General features: G+C 37.8%; 1 protein-coding gene and 1 long non-coding RNA gene across 3 annotated transcripts in view; one reads left to right on the forward strand and one right to left on the reverse strand.

The window, feature by feature from the left end:
• LOC123334775 overlaps positions 1-12,005 on the forward strand; it is a 34,791-nt gene extending 22,786 nt beyond the window's left edge. Inside the window, exons 3-4 of one of the 2 annotated variants that reach the window (XR_006552901.2) lie at positions 3,377-3,538; positions 10,289-12,005. This is a non-coding gene — a long non-coding RNA (uncharacterized LOC123334775). The remainder of the gene's footprint in view (positions 1-3,376; positions 3,539-10,288) is intronic. The other variant, XR_006552899.2, reaches the window with a different exon arrangement.
• A 791-nt stretch (positions 12,006-12,796) lies between these two features.
• YAE1 (YAE1 maturation factor of ABCE1) lies at positions 12,797-17,014 on the reverse strand. Its single transcript, XM_006058828.4, has 3 exons — positions 16,825-17,014; positions 15,277-15,398; positions 12,797-13,401 (listed from the first exon to the last, which is right to left on the reverse strand). The coding sequence occupies exons 1-3, from the start codon at positions 16,951-16,953 to the stop codon at positions 12,972-12,974; spliced, it is 681 nt and encodes a 226-aa protein (XP_006058890.3). The 5' UTR covers positions 16,954-17,014; the 3' UTR covers positions 12,797-12,971.
• Between the last annotated feature and the right edge of the window lie 2,977 nt (positions 17,015-19,991).

Below are 19,991 nucleotides of genomic sequence, written 5' to 3' on the forward strand. Positions count from 1 at the left end.
TAAATTCTAAAAAAGGAATGTGCCAGCAAGGGAATAAATAGGAAGCTTTGTTTAATCTGTTAATAACACCAAGTAAGTGGATATAATCAGTGAACAAATTCTACCCAAATAGCCACATACTTAATAAAAGTGGGAAAGCCTTCTCCTTTGAGAGGAGACTATTATTATTAGAAAAGAAACACTGTGGAGATTTCTGCCGCTGCTGTGCAATAGGTGGGGTAGCTATAATTTTTCCTACTTCCAAGCTTTGTCAAGCTTACAGGCTCCTTACATGTACAAAGGACTAATAACACTAACTTTTCAAAACCAAGCAGTCCAAAGTAACATAGTAATTAAATCTAGGCTGGAATAAAAGAAAGATTGGAGAAATTTTAACACCTCTAAAAGACAAGTATAGTGATTTGGAGCATTTAAAAAGTCCTGGAAATCAGCAGTGAAGTGTTAGTCGCTGAGTCGTGTCTAACTCTCTGCTACCCCATGAACTGCAGCTCCTCTGTCCATGGGATTCTCCAGGCAGAAACCAAGATAAATTGGAACCACTTAGCCAAGAAAACAAACAAACAAAAAAAACCCTGAAAGTAAATAGTGATTTTAAAAAGTGAGTAAGATACAGACAGAAGTTTGTGCTTTTAGAATATTTTATTCTAAGTTGTTATCCTTAAAGTAGTGGTTTTTAGACACAACAGCCTTTTCCTATTCATCTATTTAAAAAATTATGATAGGGCCCTAATTATAACCTAAAGGAGAAATGAAAGGAAGAATATCATCATCAAAAGAATCTGTACTTCTACACGTAATGCTTGGGCACAACTCCATTACGGCATAACAGAGGAGTCTGATGGAGACAAGGGGGCAGTCTGGCAGGTGAGTTGCACTGGTGACTTGATAACCAGGAGCAGTGTAGTTATCAGTTCCAAACACAACATAGTACAACATTCTCTATTAATGCAGTAGTCACAGCCCCCGAAAATTCAGTGTGTATTAAACTACTCCCACTCAAATAAAAATATCTCATGATTTTAAAGAAACCATGTACAAGGAAGGTTAAAAAAAAAAGGATTGTAGAAAAAAGATAGAACAAAAAGTTAGGACACCTGACTTCAAGTCCTGAATTTTCCCCTCCATAGTGGACATCAGGACTTTTGGGTACCCAGCATCTGAGTGTCCTTTCTTGATTTGGGGGTCCTCTGCAGGGTGAGGCTTGTTGGGAGACAGGACTTTTCCTCCTAGTGTGACGTACCAGATATCCCCTCTCTGGCAGAACAAGTAATTGGACAATCTTGCCTGGGATTTAGAATTGGAAGAGGTTCAACAAAATCTTGGAGTCACAGTGGCAGTGGTGTTGCTCAGAGTCCAAGTGGCTAGAAGTGTCTGGGGGAACCACTGCCCCCTCCTTTAACTTTCTGGGCTTGGTTCTCCCTTGGTTCCCGAAATCCTGCAAGAAGTTACTCTTTTGGCTTCTGCTGTCGAGAGCCAATTTGATGATCCCATCTAAGGGTCACAACAGGTTCTGTTTTCTCGGGGTCTCAGTTTCCTGACATACACAGTAATTAGAAGCCCTGGCTTATTAAGGTTCCTTCTAGGCTTGATGTTTATCAGTCAGTAAATCTCTGAGGGCTGCAGTCAGGGGTACATCCTTTATATGTAGCTTAAGCTTCAGAGTTTCCAAAGGCTTTCAAGCCTATCATCTCATTTGGCTTGGAGAGATGGGGGCACTTTAACACACTGTAAGCAAAGTATTTGCCCTCAGTGCCTGGAGATTATAAAGCCTTTAATAAATTATGGTTATCATTACTGACAGATACATTTTTAAGTGAAAAAATAAAGCTGCTTTTTGTATATTTGGTATGATCTCATTTCAGTAGGGATTTGTTTTGCATGCCAATGAAACCTCTCTGAATATAGTAGGTACTCAATAAAGATCTGATGAAAACAATGAATTTCTAGAAAATAAAACGGTGCCATTTGCTAACATGTGTACAGAAAGATTCTGGAAGAATCTGGAAGGGTGTTTTATTAGTTTGCTATGCTATGCTATGCTAAGTCACTTCAGTCGTGTCCGACTCTGTGTGACCCCACAGACGGCAGCCCACCGGGTTCCCCTGTCCCTGGGATTCTCCAGGCAAAAACACTGGAGTGGGTTGCCATTTCCTTCTCCAACGCATGAAAGTGAAAAGAGAAAATGAAGTCGCTCAGCTGTGTCCGACTCTTAGCGACCCCATGGACTGCAGCCCACCAGGCTCCTCCGTCCATGGGATTTTCCAGGCAAGAGTACTGAAGTGGGGTGCCATTGCTTTCTCCATTATTAGTTTGCCAGGGCTGCCATAATAAGACACCACAGACTGGACGATGAACAGCAGAAATTTATTTTCTCGTAATTATGGAGACTAGGTATCTGATGGCAACAGGTGTGGTTCCTTCTGAGGCCTCACCCCTCAGTGAGGGATGGAGTGCAGATGGCTGCCTTTTTGCTGTGTATTCACATGGTCTTTCCTCTGTGCACTCATATGTCTGATGTCTTTTTGTGTGTCAAAATTTCTTCTTCTTAGAAGGGTACAGGTCAGATTGGATTAGGGCCCATCCTCATAGACTCATTTTAACTTCATCATCTCTTTTTTTAATTTAAATTAATTTATTTTTAATTGGAGGATAATTGGTTTATAATACTGTGTTTGTTTCTGGCACATATCAACATAACTTCATCATCTCTTCAAAGGCCCTCTCTCCACATATAATCACATTCTGAGGTTCTTGGGGCTAAGGTTTTGACATGAATTTTGGGGGAACACGATTCAGTCCGTAACTGGTAGCAATATGGAAGATTTACTTTTCCCAATATATTTTTTTACAATGTTTCTGTACAAGGAACCTAATTATTTTATAACTTCAAAAAGCAATGTTAGAATAAAGCAAAAATACTTTGTGTTCATAATTAAAATATAGCTGTATTCTAGGCTTAGATAATTACAAACTGCATCTTCATTTACATGAATGTCTCCAGGGCTGTGTGAAATTCGAGGGCTGTTGGACAATTCTTTGTTGCAGGACCAACCTGGCAGGGCACGATGCACAGCATCCCCTTCCCACAAGTACTGCCAAAGAGCATCCTTCCACCATCACTTTGGCAACCAAAAACTTCACTGATCATCATCACTTTAAGTAATTTTATACTAACATTTGCAAATGTTTGGAAGTGTTTTCTTCTTTCTCTCCATCTCCCCCTTTCTTTTAAGATAACATAGGGAGAAATCACACTAATTACCTTTAGCTATGTCAGTGGGAAGCTTGGCTGTGTCCCAGTCATGGCAGAGTACCATGATAGCTAAAGTTATCCAAAGACAGTTAAATCTCTTGCTGCATTTTATCCAAATTATAGGCATGATGCTCAGGAGCAAATATAATAATAGCTAATGTGTCGTGCTGAAGCTGCTGCTGCGAAGAGCCAATTCACTGGAAAGGACCCCGATGCTGGGAAAGATTAAGGAGAAGGGGGCAACAGAGGATGAGATGGTTGGATGGTATCACTGACTCAATGGACGTAAGTTTGAACAAACTCAGGGAGATACTGAAGGACAGGGAAGCTTGGCATGATGCAGTTCACGGGGTCACAGAGAGTCGGACACAACTTGGCAACTAAACAACAACGTGTTGTGAGCACTGAATATGTGCCAGACACGGTCTTTAATGCTTTATATATAAAATTCATTTTTTAACAATAAAACTATGATAGGCACTAATATTTGAAAGATGAAGGAAGAGGCACAATAAGGTGCTGCTGCTGCTGCTGCTAAGTTGCTTCAGTCGTGTCCGACTCTGTGCGACCCCATAGATGGCAGCCCACCAGGCTCCCCTGCCCTGGGATTCTCCAGGCAAGAACACTGGAGTGGGCTGCCATTTCCTTCTCCAGTGCATGAAAGTGAAAAGTGACAGTGAAGTCGCTCAGTTGTGTCCAACTCTTAGCGACCCCATGGACTGCAGCCCACCAGGCTCCTCCGTCCATGGGATTTTCCAGGCAAGAGTACTGGAGTGGGCTGCAGTAAGGTGCAGTGCCTTGCAAATGATGGTGCTGTGCTTTGAAACAGACAATCTGGCTTCAGGGCTGCCACGCTGAGCCACCACAGGGTACGTGCCCTCCCTTACTGAGTGCTCACTGGGTGCCTGACACCTAGTAAGCACTGTTCTTACGTATTTCATAGCATGTGATCTTCACAGAAACAATGAGATTGCTATCATCATCTCCATTTTAAAGGCTTGGAAACTAAGAGGCTCAAACCTCTTTGGTGAAGTAGACAGCTTATACACAAACAATTCATTAACATATACAAAATAATGGCAAACTTAACCAAAATTATTACCGCAAGCAAATCAATATCGAGAACCAAATAAATTATGTAAATATGTATTCTCTTTCAAATCTATTTAAGTTAGCAGTCAGTCACTTCTCATTGAGCTTTCTGAGGTTTGAAGTGTCTTATTATTGGATATTATATATTGTGTAGAATTGATTTACATGTGTGATATCAGTTTCCCCCAAGAATGAGTGCAAAATAACTCAGCTGGCTAATAGTAGTCTCAATTTTATGAACTGATTGATCTTTCTCTTTTAACACAGAAGCAATATAGTAACAGATTCAATAAAGACTTCATTTTATCTGTTTTATTTTGTTAAGAGAGTAGCAGCCCCACAGATTTTTAAGAAAGCTTGTTTGCTCATGCTACCAAGAATGTACCCACATTCTCGGGGTACCACCTCAGTTACAGTTTGGTGTAATTGTTAGCATCAGCTGAAGTAAAACCTTACAGTGACTCTCAAAAAATGTACTAAGGGCAAATAGGAATGGTTTTTCTTTTTTACATAGTTGGAAAAAAATATAATCAAAATCTTCTGATTTCTTGTATTCCCCCTCCGTACCAGGTAGTTGTCTGGGGATCTTCTTCTGATCTACTGTTTTGAATTAAGTGTATCTACCTTTTTCCCAGATTTTGATTTTCATGATAAAGTACATATTGTTCTTTTTCTTAAAAACCAATGCCTCTACAAATATTTTTCTTTTCTTATTGTAAAACAGCACAGTGACATTAAAGTAAGTTCTGAAAAAGAAAAAAAAAGCCCTCTAATCCTACCATATTAGTACCTTAGTATATTTGAGACTCATATTCTAGTTTTTATCTGCAAAAACATTTTTTACATAATTTGTACACATACATAAGAAACATTTTACAGTGACTTTTACTTTTAAAATACCATAATTATTTTCCGTTTCTATAGATGTCAGTGATCATCTGTAATGAGTGCATTCACATTTCTGAGTGGATATATCAAAATACCCTTAGCAATTCTTTTACTGTTGGTCATTTAGGTTGTTTTTAATCATTATCTACTTTGCATAGGCAATAAATATCTTTTTGCTGAAGTTTCTTCTACGTGTTTAATTACTTTCTTAGATCAAATTCCTAGATACGGGTGTTTCTGATTTGATTCATACTCTGCTTATATCAAACCAGAAGCTATACTGATCTTCAGCACCCATGTCTGTCTCTCTGCTCATTCTTCCCACTAATTGAACAGGATCTGTCAGGAGTCACTCAGTTGGTTAGCGGCCTGACTTTCTCAAGTTGTCCCTTGGTTACTTCCTTGGTGACAGCAGTATCCTGTGATGAGGTCAGGAGCCTCATGTTTACTAAAGAGGTGGGGCCTGTGAGCAGCTGAGTGAACCTGGCCCACACCCCTGACCCAGCTCTGCTGCTGCCTTCATGAAGGCAGTCCTTTGTTCTAACACACAGACAGAAAGAAAAACAGTCTCTGAGCTGGGGTCACAATACTATGCCATATTCTAGACATCCAATGAACCTCATACAGGCCTATAAGGTTAAAATACAGACTAATCATATGTTATGTGGCATCTTGAATAGCAAAACAAAGTGACTTCAAAAGAAAGTAGTTTAACTGGCTCCCACCTTGGATTTAAATGTCTAAATGCATTAAATGAGTTTTGGATCATAATCAACTCTATGGCAATGATTTCTAGGATGTGTGTGTTCAGTCACTCAGTTACATCCGACTCTGCGAACCCATGGGCTGAGGCCCGCCAGGCTCCTCTGTCCATGAGTTTTCCCCAGCAAGAATATAGGAGTAGGTTGCCATTTCCTCCTCCAGGGGATCTTCCCCAGCCAGGGACTGAACCCATGTCTTCTGTGTCTCCTGCATTGGCAGGTGGATTCTTTACCACTGTGCCATCTGGGAAGGCCCTGATTTTTAATATAGCAGATAGATTAAAAATTTGTGGTTAGTTTATACAAAGTAAAGACTTCATCATTGAAGGTTCTCAAGTATGATTTGATGTTTCACTATAGTTTATCATCATAAATTAGAATCTCTGAATATTGTAGGATCTGATATTTGAAGGAAGGTGTTTTATAGTATAGTTTCCAAATAAGAAAAAGAAAGATTTTATTCTCAGGTTATTTATGTTATATCCTCATTCCAGTCCAGCTTTACTTTATTGGCAAGGGCTGTCAGTATGATTACTGTCAAATCATTCATATTATTATTACAAGGGACTTGACAAATCACTTTAGCTTTGTTAAAAATCCTTTGTAAAACCTTACACTTATTTTATAAATAACAAAGCGTATGATATTATGGTGACTCTGCAATCCATAAGGAAACAGACTTAAATATTAGCTGGAATGAGTTGTATTTAATGTGAGGAAAATGTACCTAGTTGTGTATTTGTTGACTTAAAAAAGGAGGGTTGTGACCTATTTGATAGGCTAAAAAAGTAAGTTGCTGTCTCTACCTTCCTATCCCTAAATCCTGAGTTGTTTGTATCTGTGTATGTAAGAGAGATTAATGTTTGAAACAGTTTAGGCACAGTCCTGACAAAGTAGAAATGCTTCATGCATGTAAAATTGTAATCTTACATCACTTCTGATTGAAGGTTATATGCTTTGAGTTCTAGGCATTTATTTTTAGGTCTCAGGGATTTGGAGAATAAATGGTGCTTTTTTCCTGCCACCAGGTTTTCTTATGATTGGTTATTTTGATTGAGAAAAATTCTCAGCCTGAAGTGTGAGTTGCTTAGTCGTGTCTGACTCTTTGTAACCCCATGGACTGTAGCCCACCAGGCTCCTCTCTGTCCATTGGATTCTCCAGGAAAGAATACTGGAGTGGAGTATCCAGAACTAGGGTCTCCCTTTTTTAAAAAAAGCGGGGGGAGTGCACCTTACCTTTCTGAGTTTTTTTTTAACATACTCCAGAAACCTCTCCCTATCCTTCCAGTCTTACAAAAGACTTAATTTGTTTGGCACAGATAGCTTCAGGAATAATCACTGGCTTCCTGTCTTGTGAGCACAATAGGTAACAGGATGCACCAGCACCACCCAGTGGCCTTGAACTAATTCAACAGCTCTTGGAAATAAACCAGATCCAGAAGTTCAGGGTCAGCCTCTCAATTGTGAACTGTCTACAAAACAAACAGGATTCAACTTCTGCAGATCTGAATTCGTTGTGCGTAGTTCTAATTATACTTTAATCTTCATGAAAGAGCAGAATATAGGGCAAGAAAACGGAGTTCGGTGTATGGTAAGGACTCTAGGCTCTTTTTGGCAGATCTGTAGCAATACATATTCTTGCCAGTGGTGAACTCACACTCTGTATTTGAAAGTTAAGTAGGAAATTTATGAAAGCGAAAGAAACATTATGGCAACAAGTGACACAAATTATCCTCTCCACGAGGACTCTAGAAAGTCTCAATCCATGGAGACTTTAGTTTCTGTATATGCAGAACACACCTTTCATTAACACTTTCTAGATTATATTCTCCCAATAGCAAATGGCATTTAATTTCTTGTTTTAGATGCATAGCAAACAAATTTTTCTCTTCTTGTAAATGCTGATTACTATACATGTTATAGAAATACTTGCTGACTAGGTAAGACTGGAAAAATGCAGAAACATAGAAATTAACAGCAAGGGGGAAATACAGTTCATAGTCCCTTCACTAAACACAGTCACTGCTGCCGTGTTATTATTTCATACACATTTACCCAGAGCACCAACTCTGCAGGTACAACTGCTTTGCTTTCAATCTCAACTGGCCTGTTTAATATCTGTGATTGGATAAGCCAGTCTTCTTGGGCTCTGGTTTCTTCATCTTTAGGATGAGGATAATGAATAGTCTTGATGCTTAGGGATATTATGAGGATTAAACAATACAGGTGAAATTTTCAGGACACTGCCTGTATATCCTGTATACCATGTTAGCTCTTAACTTTCCACTCCTCTATTTCCTCCAACTCCTTATTGTTGTTAGACACCATGTACCAGGCAGTCTGCCAGAAACTATTTATATATCCTTCTAGTTTTTTCTTTTGTAGTATCTTTCTGTCCTTAATAACTAAAACTGCTCAAATAAAATTTTTATCACTAAAAATTATACTGTAGTATTCATTTAGCAATTGGTAAATAATATTGTCTTAGTGCCACTATTTAGCTTAGTACAAGATAAAGACAGAATTTGTGTATGTGGATTCTTATTAACATGCAAAATGAAAAGGAAAAAAAAATTTAAAAGGCAAACATAAAGGTTTGTTTTCTCGTCTAAAAATAAAATATGTGACGCATTTTGGAATTCTAAATTTCTGATTACATTTTCATTGTGGCTAGTAGATATAGTTATTTTTTCCTCTCATCAAGCAGCACATATGCATCTATATACAGGGTGCGATGGTTAAGTGCTGGGGATATAATGATGAATAAGGTACTTCCCTGTAAATTTGAAGTCAGAGGTACTCAAATTGATACAGAGGGAACACTGGGAAGGGCAACAACCTCTGCCTAAGATAGGTAAAATTTGAGTTAGGATTGACAGATAAATAGGAATTTGTTGGGAGAGAATGATGTGGAAGGAATGTTGGGAAGGAATGATGGTCTTCTACTCTTCCAGGTAGAAGAGTCAAGAGTGAGTAAATTTAGAAGTTGGGAATGTCCACATAGAACTGCAGTATATAAAGAAGTGCAGAGTGTCTGTGTGCATAGTGGAGCAGGATGCAGGATGAGAAAGACAGTGCTGCTTGGGTCTGGAAATGAAATTCAAGTTTATAATTTACCCAGTAGAAGCTAGTAGTAATGAGCAGGACAAAGAGGAAAAGTGCTGCTGCAGAAGGCAGGTAGGGGGAATGTAAAGGTAGATGCCAGTGATGGAGGAGACCAGTGAGAAGACTAGAAACCAGTCAGTCAGGGCAGCTGTATGATTTAGCAGCCACCAGAGACCTCGGCAAAAAGATGAGGAATGGATGAGGAAAAAATAATTTGAGACAGTGACAGCAGACTCTTCTTCCAGGTTTGTTGAGAAAAGGCAGTAAATGAAGGCAAAAGAAAGAAAAGTAATTATGGCGGTGAAGTACTGATATATTAATGACAGAGACTTGAGAATTTCTATAGAGCAAGAAATCTGAATGGTAGTTTATTAACATGACATATGATATTTGCTTCATCTACTGGTCGGAAATTAAGAATCTCTCTCTAAAATACAAGTGAAAACTCATAGTGGTCAGAAGGACCATCATTAAAAAGTCTACAGATAACAAATGCGGGAGAGAGTATGGAGAAAAGGGAGTCCTCCCAAACTGTTGGTGGGAATGTAAATTAGTGCAGCCACTATGGAGAACAGTATGGAGGTTCCTAAAAATGGAGCTATCGTATGATCCAGCAATCCAGTAAATGCCCTACTCCCGGGCATATATGTACACAGAACTATAATTAAAAAAGATACATGCACCCCTACGTTCATAGCAGCACTGTTCACAATAGACAAAACATGGAAACAACTAAATGTCCCTGGACAGATGAATGGATAAAGAAGATGTGGTACAAATATACAATGGAATACTACTCAGCCATTTAAAAAATGAAATAATGCCACTTGCAGCAACATAGATGGAACTAGAGGTTATCAGACTAAGTGAAGTCACAAGGAGAAAGAGAAACATCATATGACATTACTTACATGTGGCATCTAAAATATGACAAAAGGAACTTATCTACAAAATAGAAACAGACTCACAGACATAAGAGAACGGACCTGTGGTTGCCGAGGGAGGGGATGCCAGGGAGGGATGGATACAAAGTTTGGGATTAGCAGATGCAAACTATTACATACAGAATGGATAAATAACAAGGTCCTTCTATAGCACAGGGAGCTATACTCAATATCCTGAAATAAACCATAATGGAAAAGAATTTGAAAAAAGAATCTCTCTCTATATTTATTTCTCTTTATCTTAGACTGGAACACAAAGCTTTAATTAATTTGAAGACAGGTGAAAATCACAGCTTGGACTTGGTTCAAGGCTTTTATTTTGGTGTACCACAAAAGCAGTTAATGAGCAGTGCTAAGGATATAAATGAGGTAAGGATGAGGTAGGTGAATTCAGCTGCCCACTGTCCACTTGTCTGTGTAGCACAAAGATTTTGGTGGATTCAACAGCTCTGTCAGAGAAGAATAGTATTATGGGCTTTAAAAAACCCAACAACAAAAAAACTCCAGGTATGTCAGTATCTAGAAATTACTTATTTAAGGTGAAAATTCTGTTTTTAAGGAACCCACATCACCCAAGCCTAATGTCTGGATCCTGGGTCTTGAAACTCTTGGCTGTTATCTGCTCTGGGGCAATCTTGCTTTACATTTATGTTTATCTAGGGTCTTTTCATGGCGAGAATTGGTAAGCCTACAATATACAAGGCAGGGTAAAAGACACAAGGCAAGGTTTCTTGCTGGTTTTAGTACAGAGGCTCAGGAAACACAGGTATAAAATGAGCATTCCATTACTTTTTCTCTGCATTTCAGGAACTTCTGTTTTTCAAAAGGCAATGTAAACTTAAATAGATGTTTTCAATCAAACAGCCTCATTTAACTCACCTAATTCTCTTGCTCCCTTTTCTGTGAACATCTACACAAAACACCCTATTTTCAATGGCGCCAAAGGTTGTTATTCTCAGGGAATGTCAGAGTGAACCCAGATAAAATCTCTAAATTTGCTGCACTCATGAAATTTTTATTCAGGGTGACTTTCTTGAGATATATTATTAGAGATGGGTATATTTCATATCTAAGAGGCTGCTTATAGTATTCCAGGTGGATTTGAGATTTTTGCTGCATTCATACATATGGTAGTAGTATCTGTATAACAAGGCAAATTACTAAATCTCTGAAATAATAATATTTACATCTAGAGAGATGTGATCAAAACCAGATGTGATCTGGTTTTTAAAAACCAGCTATCAAATGTCACTTATCTTCAGTATGTTTTAGTAAATTCTAAACACTTTATGGTTTTCTAATTTCAAATTTGTTGCCTCAATTTCATAATGTTTGGTGAACTTTAAGGAAGTTCAAGATTGTAGTAGTACATTTTCTTGATCTCCTGAAATACCTCTTTTATCAGATAAGACTGTCTTTTAGAGTAGATGATAGATATAAGTTAAGGCTATCAATGAGGGGCAATTATTCAGGTGTCTCTGAAGTTGGATTTGTTACATAAATTTGTGTTTCCGGCAAAAAAGTGATGGAAAACTTTTTCCTGATCTTATATGCTTAGGTCCTAGAGCAAAAATTTGAATCTAATTTTGTCTATGCTAGACTAAGAATATTGCTACAAGGTAATAAAGAAGTCAGTGGCTTCAATGTTTTATTACTAAATAAATAAAAGGAAAACTGCAGTTTAGGAGTAATCTGGCACACTGTCAAGCAATACTACTAACTGGTTAAAACTTGGAAAAGCTAGGTAAGTACTTGAGCATGAAATGTAGTTTCTGTATTTTCTTGGAATTGTGTCCTTACTTCTAATCATCACAAAACTGAAACAAACTTTAACGAATATCATGATATCACTTATATGTGGAATCTAAAAAAATTATACAAATAGATACAGACTCACAGACATAGAAAACAAACTTAGTTACTAAAAAGAGAAAGGAGGTGGGGATAAATTGGGAGTTTCGAATTAACATGTACACACTACTATATATAAAATAGATAAAAAGAATCTACTGTATAGCACACAAAACTATATTCAATATTTTGTAATACCCTATAATGGAAAAAAATATATAACTGAATCACTTTGCTGTGCACCTGAAACATTATAAAAAAATTACACTTCAACAAAAAATCAGTAATACTTAAATAAAAAAGCTAAAGCAAACTTTAGAATTGTTTTTAATTATCAGTATAAACATGTCTTCAGTTTTATACTTATTAGCCTCTTAATTTCAAATATACTACATCTATATATATATATATATATATATATATATATATATATATATATCTGTATGTGTCTATTTACAACTTTAGCCATTAGGTTATTTTTTGTAACTTTGGTCTGATTAGTTGATGAGGTCCTAATCACAAGACAATGTGACAGGAGCAGAAAGTAGGGCTAAGTCCTTACAAAATAACAGCTGATGCTTGAACACATGGGTTTGAACCCTGAGGGTCCACTTCCACTTGGACCTTTTTCAACAGTACATATTATAGTAGTATATGATCTGAGGCTGGTTGAATCTGAGACTCATAACTGCAGATATGGAGGGCCAGCTATAAGTAGTATGCAGATTTTTTTACTGCATGGTGGATGGGTACCTTTAAAACCTGTGTTGTTCAAGGGTCAACTGTAGTCTGATTCTTGTTAATTTCTGATAGTAATGAGTCCCTAGAAATTTGAAAATGAAGACAACTGGAATTTTTGAGCATATCTTAAACCACATAAAAATTACCAGTGACAAAGAAAGAAGGATTATATTAGCTTTAATAGTATTAATTTTGAAGATGTTTCAACATTACATGAAGGGATACCCTTACAAGTGAAGTGTAGAAACCAGTGCAAATTTTGGTTAGCTTGTTCAGAAACAAAATGTTCTAAGAATGTTCTGAACATTGCTTCCATTATTAAAGTAAAGGTAATTTTTACAGTTGTTTGAGGTGTTGTAATATGTCTACTGATACTCCCAGCTGTTTTACCAAACTGGCTGTCTGTTCTAAAATCCAAGTGAGGCTTGGGTTTTCAGGGCATGCATGCTCCTGGGCTCTACAACATTCTAAAGATGAACAATCTACCTGACTAAGATTCTTACTACAGTTTTTGTTAAACTCAGCATCATTTTCACAGAATCTTTCATCTTTAGCTTCATCAATCTTTTCCTCAGCTGGAGCTACATGACAAAGGTCCATATCCTGAAGGGAGTCCAATAAATCTACAACATGTGGCTGTGAAGTGATTGATTTCAGATGTCTGAGCACATACTCTTCACACTGGCCAACTGCATCCAGAAGATTATTTATTTTACTGATCAAAGCCGAACTATTATCATGAAGGTGACACCAGGAGAGCAAAGCACTGAACGAAAATATAAATAAGAGTTAAAGAAGAAAAAATTAAACAATCAAAGGCTTTTAGAATTTTTGAAGCTAAGGCTTACATGTTTCTCTTCTAGATAAAATCATGCAAAAACTATTAATAATAGCAATGTGAGTCATGATGTGAAAATGTGAAAGTAATGATGGTAAAATAAGATTATAAATATAAGGACATTATCTTTCAACAGAAATTAAACAACTGGAGTTAATCATATAAACTGTTTATAATTCATAACCCCTCCTTCACAGGTCCTCATCTATTTTTCCTGATTTTATTTTCCCCTTATAGCTTCTGTTGAAGATGGATACAACTCAAGAGAAAGAAAAAACCTGAAAAATTAGTTTTTCTTTTAAAGGCAGCAGCCAGCTTCTAAACTAGTGATTCTCAATCTTGGATGCACATCAGAATTACCTGCAAAACTTTTAAACTTTATTAAGGTCCAGGTCACACCCAAGACCAATTAAATCAGAATCTCTGAGGGTGTTATTTTTTAAAAGCTTCCCAGCTGATAACAAGGTGTAACCAAGGTTAAAAATCACTGTTATAAGCGTATAGCTGCTTGACATCAAAACTGAAGATGAGGGGAAAAAAGTTTTGAGACAACTCACTTTTCCAACTTTGTTAGAGTAGATACTTTACTAACAATTTTATTGAAGAAGGTTAGAATTCTTCCAGTCCTAATAATTATTTTTCTTTACTTTTTTTTTTAGTATAGATAGTACTTTTACTTTCCTACATTCATATTATTCATGTCACGAAATAATGGTTGTTGTGAAAAGTAATAATGTTAGCAAGAATTTTTTTTTTTTTTTTGGCCATGTCACACAGCTTGTGGTAACTTAGTTCCCAGGCCAGGGACTGAACGCAGACCGTGAAAATGAAAACATGAGGTCCAAATCCACTGCATTGCCAGCAGATACCCTGCAATAAGCTTTCTAAGCTTATAAAAAATTAATTTAACTTGATGTGAAGATGAACACATGATCATTTTCTTACTATAGTATACTATAAATGCTGATTCCTGACAGCTGAATTTTATAAAACCTCAAATGTAACTTTTGTGTTGATAACTTTTTTCTAATTTTATTTTTAATTTTTATTTTTTTCTTGGCTGTGCCACCTTATGGCATGTGGGATCTTCATCTCCTGACAAGAGATCAAACTTGCATCCCCTGCATTGGAAGTGCAGACAGAGTCTTAACTACTAGACTGCCAGAGAAGTCTCTGTCCTGTTTTGATAACTTTTATTTCATACCTTGTAAAAATCAGTGATTCTTTGAAGTGTTTATGTTTTTCTCTATAGAGGACTATTTAAAAGGTACAAAGCATCAAAGAGGACAAGCCTGCCGTACTCCTAGCTCCATGTGCCTTTGGACCACTTGGTTCTAATACATGCCATTATTCCTATGAAATCCTGACAGGTGTTCAAAGTTCAGGAATAAAGTAAATGGAATAATTTTTCTGTTACTGGCTATACTCTTCATCAGGTACTTCTAGTCTACACATCTGTTTTATTGTGTTCTGTCACATGTGCAAGAATAAAAACGTTACCCCAAACCTGAAGATTTTTTCAATTACTTTGAGATATAGATTGGTGGTAGTTCAGGTAGCAAAAAAGAAGACACCTTTGTATCATTTCTTTGCAATAAAAGACAACATCTGGCTTACATATTAAAGTGGATAACTGCTGACTTTTTGAAGGCAATTTTAGTCTATGTTCTGCAGTACCCTTTTGTGGATTTAACATTACGGGAAACACTTCAGCTTACACTTTACTTTTACATATTACTTTCATCAAAACCCTCCACTAGTACAAAGGTTAAAATAATTCAGCATTTAAGTTTTAAAAATTACCTCAATGTTCCTCTAAGTTGTCCATAGTTTATGATGACTTCTGCACCTTCCTTATAACCTTGATTGAAGCCTTGTTGAAGAGTAACTGCTTTGCCAGCATCTATTCCATCTCTGTAGCCTTCCTAAAAATAAGTAATGAAGAATTACAGCTATAACTTAACACCAAGTAAACCAGTGTAGGTTTTTCTAGAAAGTCACAGAATTTAGAAAGTGATGAAACAGGCCTCTATTGTGTTATTTAACACCATGGAGAACCATGATGGCATATTAAACATATGGCATAATCACACAACCAAAGTAGACTATGCTTCTCATAAAAGTTTATTGTTGGTTTATCCCATTTTTGTAGTCTAGATTTATTGGACACATTTTAAAATACTGATTCTACATATTAAAAAAATAAAATCCATGGTAGCAATAGCTCCACAGAAAGGAAACATGGAGAATTAGGTGTCTGGTCCTTTAGAAACTGGTTTGGTGTGGGTGGGTAAGGCAGGGCAGGGTTACCAAGGTCTTGGAACTGGAGTTGGGAAAGAGGAAATTGGTATAGTAAAAGGAAGATGAGAGGTCTGGTTTTAGAAATTTTGCTTGATTTAGAAATTTACCTTAATTTAAGTAAACTGAAAATCCTCTGTGCGCAAGGATTTTGTCCTGCCACAACACTCAAAAGGTGCTCAATATTTACTGGTTTAGCCTCAGCTTCACGTAAGGCATTTCTGAAGTTGACAACATTGTTGTTGTGCTAAGCAAATATTATTTTACTGAGACATTAAACAAGGGCAGATTTAATGGCAATTTAATGGTTGGCAAGGACACTAGCAGGCACAGATCTCACCATTTGGTCCTCACCCTGAACTAAGCTCTGAAAGCTCCACCTGGAGACTGGGTGTGTGGTATTAAGCTGAGACTCAATGAATAGTAAGACAAATTAGAGATGGATAATCCACACCCAACAAATTAAAAAAACACATTAATACTCCCTTACCTAGCCACCACCATTCCTTATTTTGTTCAGTCGCTCAGCCTTGTCTCACTCTGTGACTCCATTCCTTATTAGCTTTCTCTTACTGCCCTCTGACAACATTCTTAAGTTCATTTTTTCCATCTGTCCTGATTAACACTACTCCTAACTTTAGGCTCCCCACTCATTCAAGCAACCCATGTCAACCGCCTACATGTCCTTGGACAGACATAATTAGAACAGTGTAAATGTTTCTCGTCCGCCCCTTTCCCTCTGATGCCCATCAAACTGAAATCTCTTCAAAGTCTTTGACAAAGGTTATTTTGTTCGGTCCCCGGTGTCCATCCAACACACTCCACGGGCGCTCGAGGAAAGCATCCTGTGGTGTCGCACGGTTTCAAGTAACCCACTGGGAAACCCTAGCAGGACATGGGCCAGACTGAATGGTAAGGGAGAGGGAGGGCAGCGCCAGACCAGGCCGCGACCACTCCAGCCTTCATCCGGGGACCCCACCTTCTCACAACTCCCAGCTCCAGTGCTAACAATCCGGTACAGCAATGGACCCCCGCCCCTCCACGCAGATTTACTTTGACTCGTCTCTGCATGTGGCTCCGCCATTCCCGCTGCACCAGGAGCGACTCATCAGCTTCCTCGTCAAACACTTCCCTCTCCTCTTCAGGACCTTGGACCAAAGCAGCAGCTTGAACCCACGACATCACTGAGGCAACCGCAGGGCCGCCGGACGCCGGAAGGGCCGGCAACTCCTTCCGGTCCGAGGGGCGGGACGAAGACAGACAGCCGGGCTCGCGGCACTGCTGCGCGTGCGCGTAGATGTGCGCGGAGTCTGAATATCGTGACGGGTTCACAGGGTGGTCGCGGGTCCCAGGAAGGTCCTGGTTTCCCCCTGAGGCTTTTGCTCCCTGATATTTGGAAGTACCCATTACTAAGTTGGAAATGTCACCGTGCACTTGTGGGCGAGGCGTATTCCTCCCACGTGGAACCACTCTGACCTTGACTGCGGAAGGCAGCGCCAGCGTTCAGTGAAACACTGCACTTCTACCGTGGTGTCTGCTGGGGTCCGGGTTTTGAAGACGCGTGCATTGGCAAAACCCTTCGAGGTAGTTCTTTTGAGGCACTCCGTCATTTTAGAATCCCTTTCAGTGCATTTAAAGGTTTGGACTGCCCGGCTGTTTCAATTGTTAAGAGCGTGGAACAAAGGACATTAAAGAAGTTAAGATATTACAGCCCTTTTGATATCAGTAAATATAGAGAGCGTTTATAAAACGAAATGTATTTCTCATTGATTCACAGCATCCTTCTCTGACTCCTGTTCCTTCTGAAATGCCAGAAAAGACTGGTGAGGATGGAGACTTGTCTTTATATAAGAACTCAGCACCAGCACTGTTCCAAACTGTAGTAGGTGTTGAAACAAAAGTTAATGAATGAATGGATACCGTAGTATTCCTGTTTGGCCGTTTGCGTGCTCATGTGGTAGTGTGTGTTCATAGCTCAGTCCTGTGTGACTCTGCAACCCCACAGACTGTAGCTCTACAGGCTCCTTCCTCTGTGCATCGAATTCTCCAGGGAAGAATTCTGGAGTGGGTAGCCATTCCCTCTCCCAAGGGATCTCCCCTACCTAGGGATGGAACCAGGGTCTCCTGCATTGCAGGCGGATTCTTTACAGTTTGAGCCACCAGGGAAGGCCATGTGGTAATGATGATTTACTTAGCTAACAAATTTTCTTGAACATTTGCATCGTCCCAGGCACCGTTATATGCGTTTGAGATACATCAGCGAACAACACACGGAAGTCCCAGCTCTGACATTCATGAGGAAATATAAGTAAATTATACCGTTTGTTACAAGATTATGATACATGCTATGAAAAAATGTTTAAAAACAAGCAAAGTAAAGAGAGCTATGGGTATGTGTGTGAGGGCAGTTGGGTAGTATATGTTATCATTTTAAATGTTCAGAGAAAATTTTTTGTATATATTTAATATATGAAAAATATATGCAATACTTGGTAGGTCCATGGAATATGTATACAATCATTGTATACTTTGTAACAAAAAACCTTAGTAAACTAATCATAATCCAATATAATTGATAATTAATAAGTTACTCCAATAATTTTAATTATAATTTAAATATAATATTGGACATAAGCATCTTCCTAAATAACATTTGAATCAAAAAGTAAATAAAAATTAAAACAGTAAACAATAAAAATCAGAATAATTCGTACCAAAAAAACTTGAGAACAAATGAAAGCTGTCTTATTAGGCAATTCTGGAGGCTTTAATATTTTTATTATTAAAAAAGAAAGAAAAACAAGACAGAATTACTATGTATCTTAGTTAGAAACAAACTGATAGTAAGGGAAGCAGTAAAGAAAACAATTGAAATTAATAAAATACGAACACCCAAACTTGCATAAGTAATTCCAAAAACTGGTTGTTTGAAACACCAATAAAACAGACAATCCTTTTCTGACCCTGATTAAAAAAAAATTATACAAGATAAAAATAAGAAGGAAGGTAATGATATGGAAAAAAATCAAATATTATAAATTACTAACTAAAACTTGTGACACATTTGAAAACAGGTGATATGAATGACTTCCAAATAAAATTTATCAAGCAAGTGAAGAAACTAATTATCATAGAAAAATTGGAGATTAACTATCTACTATAAAAATAGCATAGAGATGAGAATTTTACAGTTAAATGCTTTAAATCCTTTTTAATCTTTAAAGAATGATGGATAAATAAATATCATTTTTTCACTCTTGTAGGGCACAGAAAAAGAAACTCCCTAAATCATTTCACGAAACCAGCTTTACTCTCATCTGCTAAAGTTAATATGAAAGAACTCCAAAGTTCAAGTTGGCTTATGAATATGTATTTAAAAGAGAATCCAGTATCTTATCAAAATAATAATTCAAGAGGTTTTATTTCATGAAAGCAAATTGTTGCAATATTAGGAAACCTATATTTCACTGCATCAACAATTTAAAAGAGAAACCATGTATTGTACTAATAAAAGCAAAAAAGTCAGTTGGGCTTCCCAGGTGGCTCAGTAGTAAAAAATTCTCCTGCCAATGCAGGAGACTCAAGAGACAACTGGTTCAGTCCCTGGGTTGGGGAGATCCCCTGAAGTAGGAAATGGCAACCCACCCCAGTATTCTTGCCTGGAAAATTCCATGGACAGAGGAGCCTGTTGGGCTACAGTCCATGGGGCCGAAAAGAGTCGGACATGACTGAGTGCGCACACACACACACACACACACACAAACACACACACACACTTAAAATTTTAAAAAAAGAATCATTCTTAACAAAATAATATAGAAAACACAAACTGATAAAGATTTTATAAGAAAGTCCAACAGCAAGTACTATCCTAAACATTCAGATGTTAAGCTATTTCCCTTAAAGTAGGGAAAAGAGAGAACATTTGGTGACCACCATGATTATTCAGCATTCATTTGGAGATTAGTGAATGCAAAAGAGAAATAAACAAAGTAATCTGTATAAATGTTGGATAATAAATGAAGTTATTTTTATTTTTTGCTGTTTATGTGATAGCATGGCTAAGTGAAGTGAGTGAAAGTTGCTCAGTCATGTCTGACTCTTTGAGATCCTGTGGACTCTACAGTCCATGGGATTCTCTAGGCCAGAATACTGGAGTGGGCACTTGTTCCCTTTTCCAGGGGATCTTCCCAACCCAAGGATCAACCCAAGGTATCCCG

Source organism: Bubalus bubalis, chromosome 8, assembly GCF_019923935.1.
Source record: "Bubalus bubalis isolate 160015118507 breed Murrah chromosome 8, NDDB_SH_1, whole genome shotgun sequence".
Taxonomy (NCBI): Eukaryota; Metazoa; Chordata; class Mammalia; order Artiodactyla; family Bovidae; genus Bubalus; species Bubalus bubalis.